Consider the following 16,425-nt stretch of genomic DNA (forward strand, 5'->3'; position numbering starts at 1 on the left):
GCCACCACCCAATCTTGGGCAATATCAAGAGAGGGATCCTATTATGAGCAACCAGATGAAAGAACTGAGTATTATGCAAGAAGGAGAAATGCACCAAGAGAGAACTACTTTGAGCCGAGGGGTCGAGAGATACCAAGGGATAAGTACTGTGAGCCGAGGAGGAGGAATGTACAAAGGGAAAATTACCGGGGGTTTAGAAGAGAGGAAAGGAGAACCATAACAGACTTCATGACCCCAGAGTTTAGTATGCATAACTCTATATACATTCCACCTGTTGAGGCAAACAACTTCGATATCAAGCTTTCAGTTATCGCGCTTGTCCAGAATGCTCCATTCAGTGGTTTACCTTCAGAGGATCCGCATGGCTACATCACCCGGTTTGTAAGGTCATGTGGGATGTATAGACATAATGGGGTACCTGAAGAGGTGGTTCAGCTCAAGTTATTCCCATTCTCAGTTATTGGTGATGCTGCTCGTTGGTTGGATTCCCATGCCAACAATCATTTCAGGTCATGGGAACAACTGCATAGGGAATTTATGCAGGAGTTCTTTCCATTAACAAAGACATTGAAAATCAAAAAACAAGTTCAGGATTTCAAGCAGGGTTCTATGGAATCGTTGGGAGAAGCCTGGAGGAGATTTAAGGCACTGAATCGACAATGGCCACCAAATGTGTTTCATCCTTGGGATGTCATCAATTCTTTTTACGGGGGATTAACTGACGAAAATAAGATGTTGTTGGATTCCTCATCAAAGGGAGCATTCGTATCCTCATTACCAGAAGAAGCTGAAGAATTGATTGAGACCATTTCAGCCAACACCTCTTATTGGTATAACAAAAGGGATTCTAAGTTCAGATTGTATGAGGTGAGTAATAGTACAGCTTCTGATGCCAAAGTTGAAGCAATAGCCATGAAATCCGAAGGCTTCAAGCAAGGATTGAAAAGATGGGTAAGCAACCGCAAGAGGGAAATCCGTGTATGTCACTAGCTCTATACTGTGACATATGTGGTGGACCACATGGGACCCAAGAGTGCACTTCTACATATGATGATCCCGGTTGTGAACAAGTAGGTGCTGTGGGTTACCAAAAACCTCAAAACTTCAATTCATATGGTAACACCAACCCAAATTGGAGGCAAGGTCAAGGGTGGCAAAACCAGAGACAATGAGGAAATCAGGGTGGAAGTCCTTCTTACAACACCTACAGGGGTAATCTTAACACTCAAAACCCGCTTCAACGAGGGGGGGGGGGGGTATAGACCACCGCCCACACAACAAGTGGGGGGTTATCCTCCTAGGGATGAACCACCGAGGGAGAGTTTTGAAGAGAAAATGGTAAGAATGATGTCTGAAATCAAGCAAGACATGGGATATATGAGACAAGAATGGAAGCAAGACATAAGGCAAGAAGTTTCAGCTATGAGACAAGAGGTCTCAAACTACAGGGAAGAGTCCAATTCCTCAATTCACAATCTGGAAACTCAGCTAGCCCAAGTTACCAAATCATTAGCGGAGAGGCCCCGGGGAGAACTTCCTAGTACCACAGAAAATAATCCTCGGGAGAGAGTTCAAGCCATTACCTTGAGAAGTGGCAAAGAACTTCCAGATCCTATATTGCAGAAGGGCTCCACTTCAAAGAGCCCAACTGAGGAAGCAAATCTGAAGGACCATGATGAGAAGGAAACTGAACAGAACACCAGCACAATCCCGTCTACTAATCAAAATGCCAAGAAAGCCTTCGAAAAAGGCAAAGAAAAAATTGATGTTCCAATTTACAGGCCACCACTCCCCTGTCCAGGTAGGGTAAAGAAAGACGTGGATAAAATGCAATATGGTAAGTTTCTTCACCTTTTAAAACACAATTGCATATTAACATGCCTTTTATAGATGCTTTGGGACAAATGCTCCGATATGCCAAGTTCTTGAAAGACCTCCTCACCAATAAGAAGAAATTGGAAGAATCAACCAATGTGGTACTGGGCGAGGAATGTTCAGCGATCGTGCACAAGGACATGCCTCAAAAGCTGAAAGATCCTGGGAGTTTTACAATTCCTTGCCAAATAGGTGAAACTGATTTTCATAAGGCTTTAGCTGATTTAGGTGCAAGTATAAATCTTATGCCCTTTGATCTTTTTAAGAAATTAGATTTGGGTACTCTTAAACCAACACGTATTTGTATTCAGTTAGTTGATCGTCCAATCAAACATCCCAAAGGGGTGATTGAAGACGTGTTGGTTAGAGTTGACAAATTTATTTTTCCTGTGGATTTTGTCATATTAGACATGGATCCTGACATTGAGGTGCCACTAATCCTTGGTAGACCATTTTTGGTAACTGCAAGGGCACTCATTGATGTTGGGAGTGGGAAGCTAGTCATTCGTGCTGGTGACGAGTGTGCTAGTTTTGACGTGTCTAAGTTGACTAAATACCCCTTGTCTGCTAATGATTCTTGTTATTTTGTGGATATCTTGCATGAGCATATTGAGTCTATAGTGCCCGATTTGGTTTGAGATGTGAAAAATAGAATGGAATTTGATATGTCAAGTTGGGGCACTAATTCTAATTGTTGTGAAATGGAAGCTAAAGTTGCTGATGACACTTTTGTTGGTTGTGATAAAAGCATGCATCATGTTAATAGTTGTGAAAATAATGACTCTTTGAATTCATGTATGCTTGAACATGTTGATTCTAATGTGATTGATGATATTCTCTCGTGTGATATTGATGCTATTTCTTCTTGCGCTGACAATTGTCAAAACTGTTGTGACTTAATTGGTGAAGTTGAGGAGGAATCAGTTGGATTGAAACGGGATGTTTTAGTGGTGGAAACTAAGAAAAAAACAAGAGGGAGTTATGATTGAGAGTGTTGAAAAAAGTGAGCTCAAAGCATTGCCTGAACATTTAGAGTATGTTTTTCTGGGGAACAATTCTACACTCCCCGTTGTGATTTCATCTAAGCTTGAGAGGAGTCAAAAAGCTAGGCTGGTTGGAGTGTTGAGAAAGAATAAGGGGGCTACTTGGTGGAAGCTCCAAGATTTAAAAGGGATTAGCCCTACTTTGTGTACTCATAAAATCTTCTTAGAAGAAGAAGCCAAACCCGTAGCCCAACCCCAAAGAAGATTGAACCCTAATATGAGTGACGTTGTTAAAAATTAAGTGGTGAGACTCTTAGTGTGGGGATGATTTATCCCATTTCTGATAGTGCGTGGGTGAGCCCCACCCATGTTGTACCAAAGAAAGGGGGAATCACTGTAGAAACCAATGAGAAAAATGAGTTGATCCCTACTAGGAAGGTCACATGTTGGCGGGTGTGTATTAATTACAGGAGGTTAAATGATGCCACCCGAAAAGACCATTTTCCTTTGCCATTCATTGACCAGATAGTAGAGAGGGTTAGCGGCCATGGTTTATATTGTTTCCTGGATGGGATGAGTGGATATTTCCAAATCCCGTGGCCCTAGAAGACCAAGAAAAAACCACTTTCACCTATCCTTTTGGGACCTTTGCATACAGGCGCATGCCATTTGGCTTGTGTAATGCACCTGTTACCTTTATGAGGTGTATGATAGCCATATTTGGGGACTACCTAGGAGACTTCATGGAGGTCTTTATGGATGACTTTACCATTTGGGGGGAAACCTTTGAGCAGTGTTTTGAAAACTTAGAGAAAGTGATGGTGAGGTGTCAAGAGGTAAACCTTGCGTTAAGTTGGGAAAAGTGTTATTATATGGTTGAAGAAGGTATAGTGTTGGGGCACAAAGTTTCAAAGAGGGGGATTGAAGTTGACAAAGTAAAAACATCTGTTATAGAAAACCTGCCCCCACCCCACTCTGTCTCTAGCTTAAGAAGTTTCTTAGTTCATGCGGGGTTTTACAGGCGGTTCATTAAGGATTTCTCTACGGTTGCTAGACCTTTGACAAGACTTCTAGAAAAGGATGCTGAGTTTGAATTTGGAGAGGAGAGCCTAATTGCCTTTAGAACAATTAAGGAAAAGTTGGTAAGTGCCCCTGTTTTAGCTGGACCGGATTGGGCATTGCCCTTTGAATTAATGTGTGATGCAAGTGGGTATTCAGTTGGTGTTGTCTTGGGGTAAAGGAAGAACAAATACTTTCAATCCATAGCTTTTGCCTCCACTGAGAAAGAGTTACTAGCTGTTGTTTTTGCCCTTGATAAGTTTAGATCCTATCTTCTATTGTCCAAAGTTGTAGTGTTCACAGACCATGCGGCTTTGAGATATCTAATGTCTAAAGCCGAGGCAAAACCCAGACTGATAAGGTGGGTCATTCTCTTGCAAGAGTTTGACCTTGAGATTCTGGATAAGAAAGGCTCGGAAAATGGGGTTGCAGACCATTTTTCTAGAATTGAGCAGCCAGAGAGTGGGGATGTTAGTTCTAAGATAGATGAGTGCTTCCCTGATGAGAAACTGTTGAGTGTGGATGAGGTTCCCTGGTATGCTGATATAGCCAACCATCTTGTTGGTGGAGTCTTGCCCACTTACCTAGATGTCCATAGTAGGAGAAAGTTCTTAGTTGCGGCTACGCACTACTTCTGGGATGATCCTTTCCTTTTCAATGTTTGTGCTTACAAAATGATTAGGAGGTGTGTGTCGGAGAAGGAAGGTTTGGAAATCTTAGAACATTGCCATGCTGGGCCAACTGGGGGGCACCATTCTGCAAATAGAACAGCAATGAAAGTTTTAGAAGCTGGTTTCTATTGGCCCACGTTGTTTAGAGATGCCCAATGTTGTGTTAAGAACTGTGATAGATGCCAGCGTGTGGGTAACATTTCGGGGAGAGATGAGATGCCACATACCTACATTCTGGCGTGTGAGGTGTTTGATATATGGGGTTTAGATTTCGTGGGCCCATTTCCTGATGCTAAGGGGCTTAAGTACATCCTGGTGGTCATTGATTATGTCTCTAAGTGGGTAGAGGTACAAGCCTTGAGAACTAATGATGCTAGATCGGTAATTGCTTAACTGAAAAAATTGTTTTCTAGGTTTGGGGTGCCTCGGGTGGTTATTAGTGACCGAGGGACGCACTTTAGGAACGCACCATTGGAAAAGGTGTTGGCAAAATATGGGGTGCAACATAGAGGGTGAGTTCCTTACCATCACCAAACCAGTGGCCAAGTTGAAAATGCAAACCGGGATATTAAGGCTATTTTAGAGAAAACGGTTGCAAGGCATCGAAGAGATTGGCCTGATAAGCTAGATGATGCCTTGTGGGCATTTAGGACCGCTTATAAATCTCCTATTGGAACCACTCCTTTCCGCTTGGTTTATGGCAAGGCATGTCACTTGCAAGTGGAGGTTGAACACAAGGCCTACTGGGCTATCAAAAAGCTTAACAGTGATATTGGTTTTGTAGGGCGTGAAAGACTTTGGCAACTTGATGAATGGAGAACTCTAGCCTATGAAAATTCCAGAGCTTACAAAGAAAAAACCAAATTGTATCATGACAAGCATATCAAAAAGGGCAAAGAGTTCAAGGAGGGTGATCAGGTCTTACTTTTTAATTCTAGACTGAAGCTATTCCCTGGGAAGCTTAAGTCTAGGTGGTCGGGACCATTTACAATTACTAAGGTGTTCCCATATGGCACAATTGAAATTGCACACCCAGACAAGGGTAATTTTAAAGTCAACGGGCACCAGGTGAAACAATATCATGGGGGGTGTATTGATCGTCAGGTAGCCACCATACACTTGGTACACCTCCATGATTGATCTACATTCGCTTCGGGCTAAAGACGTTAAACATAGCGCTATTGGGAGGCAACACAAGCTCTTTAATCTTTTTATTTTTAAGTATTGTTTATTTTTTTTGTTATTTCCGTTCTTAAAAATTTTCCGTGAAAAGGATGCTTTTAGAAAAGTGTGGGGATTCTAATATTTGGTTTCTTATGTTATAAAGGTGGCAACGAACATGTGCGGAGTACACGCGGACACTCGGGATCTAATTTGGCAGAATACTTGGTCAAAAGTCCAAAACCGACGCACGGTAGGGTGTCACGTTGTCAATCACGTCGTGACCCCCAGCGTGACACCGTTGTTCTGCTAGTCACGATGGGGTTCACGGCGTGACCCCCATCGTGACGAGCAGAACCCCTTTCTGAAGGTCGGGTGTCACGCTGGTTGTCAAGCCGTGACCTCCAGCGTGACCCCAACCTTCAGCGAGCTTCTCTGCTGATCAGCGCGACCCCCCCCCCCCCCCTTTATTAAAAAAAAAAAAAAAAAGAGCTGTGCAGGTCCCCACGCACCACCGTGTGAGATTTGCATATGACCCAATTAGGATTTGTATCTATTTTGCATGCTTGTTTGAGGTTCAATCCCCCACATCCATGAACCTAGGTCATTGATATCTCGAAATGGGAGTGTATACGGGATAGTTTTGTGAAATGTAAGGTGGTATGACCTAGACTGAACTTTCTCGGTGTGGCACACAGCAAAAGGAGAGATTTTTATTTTAGTGAGTTGTGTGATTCCCTACTCCCAATGAAAAAGGCAAGAGGGATTGATGAAAAAAAAGAAAGAGTCAATGGAAAAAAGCTAAAAAAGACTTTAAGCTATCCTTGTATGAGAGGGAATAACATGAGGTGAGCCATCTCGTAGGATTCAGGTAACCATTGCACAGACTTCAAAAAAGAGAGAAACTCACGCTAAGCCAAAACGCATGGAGTGGCTTGTGTCACACCATCACACTGACTAAATAGGTCTTTGGGGCCAAATGAGGTAACGTTGGAGAACCCGTGTGCATCGTTCCCATTAGTGGGCTCAGCTTTTTAGGCCTGTGGAAGTTGAGGATTGAATCATTTCTGTGCTTGTGAATATGTGTGTTTGAGAGAAATTCCATGTAAAACAATGAGTGAACTTGGGGTTTTGGGGTCCTTACATTTTGATCCAATTGAGAGTATCACATTCACTTCACCACCGTTGCAAAGTAGGAAGAGGAACAACAAATTTATGATTTCTTGTGCATAGCTCATTTACTTAATCTTTGGAATTGTGTGGTTGCTTTTGATGATGTTCGGTTTCGCTTGGTTTTGTCTTGTTTGAAGGCAAGCAAGGTCTAAGTGTGGGGAGATTTGATAAGCCTTGAATTAGGCCGTAAGTAAGCTTCATTTGTACTAATTTCTAAGTAAATGTTAGGTGTTTATGTGCAAAGGAAGCACATTTCAGGTGTTTATAGCTTGAGGAAGGAAAATGTAGATTGGATACAAGAGCTCAAAATGAGAACAAATCAAGATGATATTGAGGCAAGGTGGTCCACAAATGGAAGAACACGATGACAACAACAACAACAGAGCATCAGAGTGAAGGAGAAGACGCAACAAGTGACACTCCGGCTGGCTTTCAGATGGTTAGGCGTCACGCTGGGGGTCACGCCGTGACCCGCAGCGTGAACACCTAACCATTTTAAAGTACTCTGCTGGTCACGGTGGAGGTCACGCCGTGACCCCCATCGTGACTAGCAGACTACTTCGCGGATCCTAGGCATCACGCTGCTGGTCACGCCGTGACCTGCAGCGTGACATCCTGGGACCTGCAAAGCTTTGGCCTGGTCACGATGGGTGTCACGCCGTGACCCCCATCGTGACTAGCAGACTACTTCGCGGATCCTAGGCATCACGCTGCTGGTCACGCCGTGACCTGCAGCGTGACATCCTGGGACCTGCAAAGCTTTGGCCTGGTCACGATGGGTGTCACGCCGTGACCCCCATCGTGACGAGGCGTCCCGGAAGCAGTTATTTGGCGCGTTGGCTTTAGTATAAATAGTATGGAGGAGTTATTTTGAGGGGACCTGGTAGTTTTCTAAGTCTTTCCTTAGGTTTTCTCCCCACAATATCCATTTTAGAACATCTATCCATTATAAATCCATCAATTCTGGGAGGATTTAGGGAAACAATACCACTTGTAACTACACTTTCTACTTCAAATTCAGATGTACCGTTTATAAGTTCAATCAAGTAAGAGTTTATTTCTTGTTCTCCTATTTTGAAAATTACTTTTGTACTTGAATTCATTGCCTATTATTTTAATTGATGTTAGTTATTTCACTTGCTATTGGTTCGTTAATTCCACTATGAGTAGTTAAACTAGTTAGGGACTTAGATTGAATTGCTTTGTATGAATGCCAATATGAATTGAATTGCCAAATCTAGATTTTGCTATGCATCTAAAATGAATGTGATTGTGAAATGGGAGAATTGTTTGACTCTTGTATGGTTAGGGCCCAACTATGCAAGAGGTTATTGGATTTGGTGCTTCACCTATGAGAATAGGGATTCACCATAGCCAAACCTCTCACATTTCTAACTTACTCTTAAAAAAGGGGAGTTAGAAGGAAATGAGCACACATGATGTTTGATTAATTCCCTCACCTAGTCTAATTACTATGAGAATAGGATTAGAACCTTGTTGAGAGTCCAATGTCCACGAGAGTGGCATTGGTATTGACTTAACTTCCTTGCATTCGTTGTTGAACATGGTTTATGCCTAGAATCTTAGAACACTAAGGAAGATTCGTACATTGCTATTTGATCTAAGTCCTATCTTTTATCATTGTTTATCACTTAATTATTCATTTGTTTTATAATTGTCTCTATGCAAACAAACATTTAAATTTGGTTAGCTTTCAAACACTTAATGATATTGTGTTTAACCCCTTTTATTCAAGTCCCTTATGGCTATTCCTAGAGGACGACACTCACTAAAACATCACCGCTAAAATCAACTTTCAAGTATTCCTTGTACTAAAGCTGTGCAGGACCTCTAACCATTACCCAACGAGCTTGCAACACCCCAAATGTCTACTCCACATCTTCTCATGCCGCCTCTTGTCTTTCTTTCAACAATTTTCTTTTGGAGTTTGCTAGACATGAAAATCTCTTCATGAACATCGGCCATTGTGGATAGATATCGTCTATAAGATAGTGACCTTTTTTAACCTATGATTCAGATCCTTGTAAAACATCATTGAATAAAGGTGATTAAATTAGTTACCTATGATGCATATCCTTACAAGACATTATTGAATAAATGTGGTTTTTTTTTTTTTTTTTGAGGAGGGGGTTTCCTAGATACCAACTTAGTGATATCTCTCAAAAATCTTGGTCGCTGGATGCTTCTTTTAAACGCTACATACATAAGAAATCCTCTATGCAAATTTTTTAAAGGCTTGCGATTTCAACAATTTCTTTATCATTTTAAGCCCCATAATTGCTATAAAATTATTATGTTATTATTATAAATTTTTATTACAATTTATTCATAATTTGATAATACTTTTAATTATAGGGTGTGATTTCTTGTCATTGAATTTACATAAATTGTAAATAAAGCATTTCATGTCACTGTTGGTGGATATGGAGATGGCGGAACGCAAGGGTACGTGTTTGGCGGCGACAACCCAGACACCAGGCGTAAAGCTATCTGGATTCGCGAAGCAGTTGACAAGATTAATACTGCCTTCACAAGATACTGTTGGGAATAGCACCCAAATAAGTGTGGATTATTTTCATCCACAATAAATTGTGGAGTGAGGTTTAACTCCTACAATTGTGGTCCTCTCCACTACTCCCCTCTTTTAGTGGAAATGGAATGGCTAAGAGAGGAGGAGCAGGTATTTCTATAGCTATAAATACCCTGCTCCTCCTGAGCTCTAAACACACCAATACATTCTTCTATTCTTATATTCTTTCCAAGCCTTCTATCTGAGCTCTAAGTCGGGTTCTACTGTGACTGCGAATACCTGGGCCGGTATCTCGTAGAAAGTCTGTGTGCAACCAGTCGAAAGCCCTCGGTTATACCGGCAATTTGCTTTTAAGGTAGTGTATTCACACGACACAGGATTTCCTTCTTTTTCCCAAATCAGCCAATATAAAAAGCAGTGATATTGCGACATTTTTCGGTACATAAAAACCAACAGTTAAAAGCAAATTATTCTCCTGAAAATGTCGTCAATGACAAACAAGCCCTCCTCTGACCTCGCCAAGCTCGAGCCTCTCACCGGCCTGAACTACCGCCGGTAGGCGATCAAGATGATGATCCACTTCGAGTCCTTCGAACTCGATTACATCCTCGCTCTTGAAGATGTGCCTGAGGCGTCTTAGACCAAGTCTCCAGCTTCGACGCAAACTGAGAAACAATTGACCGTCGTAGACGGCACCTCGGATCCAAAGACACCTGATCCCAACACTGCATCAACCGAGTCGTCCGAGAAGATCCAACAGGTTCGTACAAAGAACGAAAAGGATAACAAGATGGTTCGTGGCACCTTGCTGCAACATATGTCTGACAATATACTAGACATTTATGCGAAGTACATATCTGCGAAAGACATATGGGACATGCTCAAGAAGAAGTATGGAGCAGACGGCGCGGGCCGAAGAAAGTATACGGTCGGGCGTTGGCTCAATTTCAAGTTGGTGGACTCCAAGCCTGTCATCGAACAAGTACACGAGTACGAGAATCTCGTGTCCGACATGGAGGCTGAAGGCATCTCGGTAAGTAACATGCTTCAAACTTATGCTCTACTGGAGAAATTACCTGAGTCTTGGAGTGAGTTCCAAAACAAGATAAAGCATGAGTCAAAGGACTACACCTGGGAGGAAATGGTCAACCATCTGAACATCGAAGAGGCGTATCGCCTCAGGCAAAGGTCTGTTTCTCAAACTGAAAATTTAAAGGCTAACATAGTAGAGTCCAGTGGTAAGAAAAGTGACAGGTCAAAGCTTTCAAAGTCTGGAGGGAAAAAGAACTGGAAGAAAGGAGTCAAGGTGAACAATGGCAACAAATTCAAGAGCCAAGGGAAAGGAGGCCCCTGCTATGTCTGTGGCAAACATGGATATCGAGCAGCCCAGTGCTACCACCGCAAAGGAGGAAACGAGCAAAAGAGCGACCAACAAGGGAACCAGAATCAAGCAAACGTGGTTGAAGAAAATGAGGTGGTAGCAGCTGTGGTGACATTGGAGGCAAATGTGGTGCAAGGCACTGAGGAGCGGATCATTGACACTGGAGCAACTCGCCACTTCTGTGCGAGTAGGATCATGTTCAAAGACTTCCAAGCCTTCACAAGGACAAGGAGAACAAGTATACATGGGGAATGAGAGTATTTCTGAGGTAAGAGGTAGAGGAAATGTAGAGATTAAACTTAACTCTGGAAAGTACTTGTTTTTATCAAATGTGTTATATGTTTCCTCTCTACGTAGGAACTTGGTCTCAGGTCCCTTGTTGGTTAGGGTTAGGATCAAACTCGTGTTTGAGTCTGAGAGAATGATAATGACTCGTAGGGGGGAATATAGGGGACTACACTATACTGGATTCCCAGCAGCCTTAGAGGGGTACTGTGATGCGAAATGGGTAAATGACAATAGTGATGTAAGCTCCACTAGTGGATATGTGTTCACTATGGGTGGAGCGGCAGTATCGTGGAAATCCACGAAACAATCGTGTATAGCGAGATCAACTATGGATTCTCAACTGTGGGGGTGTACTACACCATCTGTGTCCATACACTGTGATTCTCAAACTGATATATACGTAGAAAAGAATAGTGCTTACAATGGGAAAAGAAGGCACATAAGAGTCAGACATGAGTCTATAAGACAATTGATTACGACTAGGGTACTCACGTTGGAGTATGTGAGGCCCGAGAGGAATATTGCAGATCCTCTCACTAAAGGACTAAATAGAAAGGCCGTCCTCGATACATCAAAGGAAATGGGCTTAAAATCAACAAAGTAAGCCAAGCTTACATAAATCAACTGAACATGAGACGTTCTAAGCTTGGGTCTACACAGAGGTAGACCTCAAGTCAAAGAGTATGACTTCTGAAGAACCTGCATAATGGGTGCTGATGTGTGCACATGAGTTCAAAACTACCTCTCCTTTGGTAGTTCAAGATTCAATTCACTACTAAGGAGAAAGTTACTCAAGTCACTACGTGTCAGTTCAAGGTCTAAACCACTGGCATTAAGGGTCAGCGCTCACTTTCGCTCAAACATCTACTTCATTCTGTCAATAATGTTATATTATTTCCCTTTGTAGTATGTTATTATTTATGTGGTCCTAGTTAAGTGGTTTAGATTAGCCTAATAGTTAGGAGAGGTTTGCGTCTTCTAAACCTTATTTAGTATTGTAATCGTTATCTGGTTAATCTGATTTTGAATTCCTCTTCTCATCTGGTATCAGATACGCCTTACGTTAGATCCTCCTGTTTTCTCTCCCCACACCCCAAAATGTCGACAAACTCGTCGGAAAGAACAATCACCACCACCGCCCCAAATCCGGCTACCACATCGAACCCTCTGTCCTCGGCACATCATTTTGTGTCGATTAAACTAACGTCCCGTAACTTTTTATTCTGGCGCACACAATTGGTTCCCTTTCTACAGGGCCAAGAACTGCTCGGATTTGTCATCGGCGAGACTCCCTGTCCATCACCGACCGTCGCCAGCTAGCCGGCCGATGCTTCCACCTCCGACGTCGCAACCTCTGTTCATGTGCCGAATCCCGAGTTCAAGGCATGGGTGAGGCAGGATGCGTCGATTCTCTCGCTCCTGGTTTCCTCCATGGCCGACGAGGTGCTCCACCTTGCCGTTGGACGGAATACGTCGAAGGAGGTTTGGGACTCCATCACCGCCACTTTAGGCTCCAGCACGAGAGCTCGTTGCCTGAATCTGCTTGGGCAGTTTCAATCCTTGAGGCAAGGAAATCTCTCTCCGGCGGACTACAACGACCAGGCACAGCTCATTGTGGAGGCGCTCTCGCTCGTCGGACATCCGCTATCATTGGACGAACAGAACCTCTGGGTTTTCCGAGGTCTCCGGCCAGAGTTCAAAAGCATATATGGCGGCCTCCCTGACGGTGTCCAGCAATCCGGTGTCGCTACCCCAGCTGGCTGACTTCTTGCAGGCGCAAGAGTTTATCGCCGCAGATGATCTTTCGGCAGGTCTTAGTGGTGGCGCGTCCAGCGGATCTCCTGAGGCGCTCTACGTTGCTCAGGGCAGTCACTAATCAGGGGGTGGCTCTGGTGAACGTCGCGGCAATCCTGGTCGAGGTCGCGGCAACCATGGCGGCCAGCGGCGTGGTAGCAGACAGATCCGATGCCAAATCTACAGAGCTCACGGGCATTCTGCCCTCAACTGTAACAAGCGTTACACTTCCCAGCCAACGCCCCAGGCGAATCTGGCAATCTCCGGCGATGATGTGGCGTCGTCCACCGGTTTGTGGTTCCCGGACACCGGAGCTTCCGCTCATGCAACACCGGACGCTTCCATGCTCTCGCAGTCGTCGGAATAAAATGGAGGGGATGTTCTGCGCGTCGGTAATGGCACAGGTTTGTTTATTTCACGTGTTGGGTCCGCATCTATTCCTTTTGTGTCAAAACCGTTAAAGTTATCAAATGTGTTACATGTACCTAATATGACTACGACGACTGACCCGACATGTTACTCGCAGACTGTAGGGCATCCCCAGTGGCGGGATGCTATGGCCAGGAGTTTAATGCACTACTGCATAATGGCACCTGGCGGCTTATACCGCCTAAAGCTAACATGAACATCATTGGGTGCAAATGGGTGTTCCGCACCAAACGCACCGCAGACGGCTCAATAGAGCGCTACAGGGCTCGCCTGGTCGCCAAGGGCTTCAACCAGGTAACCCGCGAAGATTTCTTTGACACCTTCAGCCCTGTAGTCAAACCTACCACGGTTCGACTGCTATTGTCACTGGCGGTGTCCAATGGTTGGACTCTTCGGCAGTTAGATGTGCACAACGCGTTTCTCAACAAACATCTAGCCGAGACTGTGTACATGAAAGAGCCACCAGGGTACGAGGATTCCTCACACCCCGATTATGTCTGTCACCTTCAGCGCTCGCTTTACGGTCTCAAACAAGCTCCTCGGGCTTGGTTCAAGAGGCTGCATGATTTTTTGGTTTCTGCAGGTTTTCACCCATCCAAAACTGACGTTCACTCTTCCACTACACGACAGGGGCATCACGGGTCTTTTTACTAGTCTACGTCGACGATATTATTATGATGGGGAATGATACACCTCTACTAGATATGATGCTTCGTCGTCTCTCCGCTGCCTTCAAAATTCGTGATCTCGGGACTCCGGGATTCTTTCTTGGCATCAAAACTCTGGCACTAGACGGTGGTTACCTCTTCTCGCAAAAGCGTTACATGGGTGATATCTTAAATCGGGCTGGTATGTCAGACTGTAAGCCACTCACAACACCAGCCGCAGTTTCTCACGTTACAAGTTCCTCATCCCAGTCGTATGACAATCCGACTCAGTACCGGCGTATTGTTGGGGCCTTGCAGTATCTCACTTCTTCGAGAACATGGGTTGCATTCTGGTCAGCCGCCTACTCTGTGGTGCGATAATCTTGGCGCCACCTATCTCTGTGCCAATCCGGTCTTTCACGCCAGAACCAAGCACGTTGAAATAGATTTTCATTTCGTCCGGGATAAGTTTTCTTCTGGGGAATTTGTTGTCAACTTTGTGTCCACCAAGGACCAACTCGCAGATATCTTCATCAAACCGCTTCCAAGACCACGTTTTTCAGCTCTGCGCAACAAGCTCAATGTAGTTGCACACCCACCTTGAGCTTGAGGGGGTGTGTCAATAATGTTATATTATTTCCTTTATGTTATTATTTATGTGGTCCTAGTTAAGTGGTTTAGATTAGCCTAATAGTTAGGAGAGGTTTACGTCTTCTAAACCTCATTTAGTATTGTAATCGTTATTTGGTTAATATGATTTTGAATTCCTCTTCTCATCCATTCACACTTGTTTGAGTGTGTGGGGGATGTTGGGAATAACAACCAAATAAGTGTGGATTATTTTCATCCACAATAAATTATGGAGTGAGGTTTAACTCCTACAATTGTGGTCCTCTCCACCACTCCCCTCTTTTAGTGGAAATTGAATGGCTAAGAGAGGAGGGGCAGGTATTTCTATAGCTATAAATACCCTGCTCCTCCTGAGCTCTAAACACACCAATACATTCTTCTATTCTTATATTTTTTCCAAGCCTTCTGTCTGAGCTCTAAGTCGGGTTCTACTGTGACTGCGAATACCTGCGCCAGTATCTCATAGAAAGTCTGTGTGCAACCAGTCGAAAGCACCCAGTTATACCGGCAATTTGCTTTTAGGGTAGTGTATTCACACGACACAAGATTCCCTTCCTTTTCCCAAACCAACCAATATAAAAAGCAGTGCTACTGCGACATTTTTCGGTACATAAAACCCAACAGATACAACCTAGCGAGACAGAAATGAGCTACTAGCGAAGTCCGCAGGTTTCGTTGGAAGGCGGCGCAAGAGCGGAACTGGACGCTCAACGTGGATGCATGCTGTAAATTCTCCACCGATGATGCTGGCTATGGTGGCGTGCTTAGGAATGACGGTGGAGAATAACGTGGACGGTTCTCGGCCAAAGCTCACACGCAGAATGTGGCTAAGGCTGAAGCCACGGCGATAGCGGGTGGACTCCGATGGGCTTGAGAGAGAGGTGTCCGTGACATCAAGGGCGGATTCAAAAAATTATGTGAGTGAGAGCCTAGTTCAAATGACTTTAGAACATACTACATGATAGCTAGGGGCGCAGCCAAAACTATACTTTTGTAGGGTTAAATTTTAAAACACTTGGAAATGCTATAAAAATATTTATGGCAAAATATGAAATATAATCGATTAGATAAAATAGTTTGAATAGAAAAGACTGTATATTTATATATACTTTAAATTTACTTTTCTTTTAGTTAAATCAACATTAAATTTTTTTAGATTAATTTAGAAAGTGATTTGATAAGTGATTTGACTCCATATGACCGGTGGATTTGGCTGACCGGTTGGGTGACTAATGGCGGACCGACCGAGTGGTTGCACTACGGGAGTACGGGTAGTCCTTGTGCGTATTTACCCATCATGTGTGTGTGAGTGTGTGTGTGTGTGTGTATATATATATACACACACATACACTGACACTGTTTTTTTATTGCGCGAAAAAAAAAAAAAAAAAAAAACAAAACAAAACAAAAAAAAAATGACACCACTAAAGGCACCATTTATGTAAATTACGAAACGACATTGTTTTGGATTACAATCCACCTTGTAAGGTAAACCTTCATCCACGATATACCAATTGCATGAGATGTATTCTCTTTGATCATTTTACTCATCATATTTATTATTCATGTGGGTCAAAACAACTCTCTCATTTTCCTATCTTCTTTACTATTTTTTTATTATTTTTAAATTTGACTTTTTGTGTGCAATAGTACTTTCAATGTAGATTTAAATATATAAATTTTATATAATAATATTAAACTTAATATCATTAAAAAATATTGAATTACAAATAATTTTAGTTAAGTCACATTAATTAAACTACACATAAAATGAAATGGAGTA

The 16,425-nt window shown here is 43.1% G+C and overlaps 1 protein-coding gene and 1 pseudogene across 1 annotated transcript; both read left to right on the plus strand.

Moving 5' to 3' along the window:
• Positions 1-1,335: 1,335 nt before the first annotated feature.
• On the plus strand, positions 1,336-2,513 carry LOC109154451. Its single transcript, XM_019302236.1, has 2 exons — positions 1,336-1,837; positions 1,891-2,513. The coding sequence occupies exons 1-2, from the start codon at positions 1,336-1,338 to the stop codon at positions 2,511-2,513; spliced, it is 1,125 nt and encodes a 374-aa protein (XP_019157781.1).
• A 669-nt stretch (positions 2,514-3,182) lies between these two features.
• On the plus strand, positions 3,183-9,494 carry LOC109154452 (annotated as a pseudogene).
• Positions 9,495-16,425: the final 6,931 nt, after the last annotated feature.

This window comes from Ipomoea nil, unplaced genomic scaffold (genome assembly GCF_001879475.1).
Source record: "Ipomoea nil cultivar Tokyo-kokei standard unplaced genomic scaffold, Asagao_1.1 scaffold2647, whole genome shotgun sequence".
In the NCBI taxonomy this organism is placed as follows: Eukaryota; Viridiplantae; Streptophyta; class Magnoliopsida; order Solanales; family Convolvulaceae; genus Ipomoea; species Ipomoea nil.

What these genes read in the sequence shown, in the direction of transcription:
- LOC109154451 (XM_019302236.1), top strand. Translation starts at nt 1,336, where the DNA reads ATGGTAAGAATGATGTCTGAAATCAAGCAAGACATGGGATATATGAGA. An exon ending in CGTGGATAAAATGCAATATG is followed by an intron (nt 1,838 to 1,890) that starts GTAAGTTTCTTC and finishes TGCCTTTTATAG; the next exon opens with ATGCTTTGGGACAAATGCTC.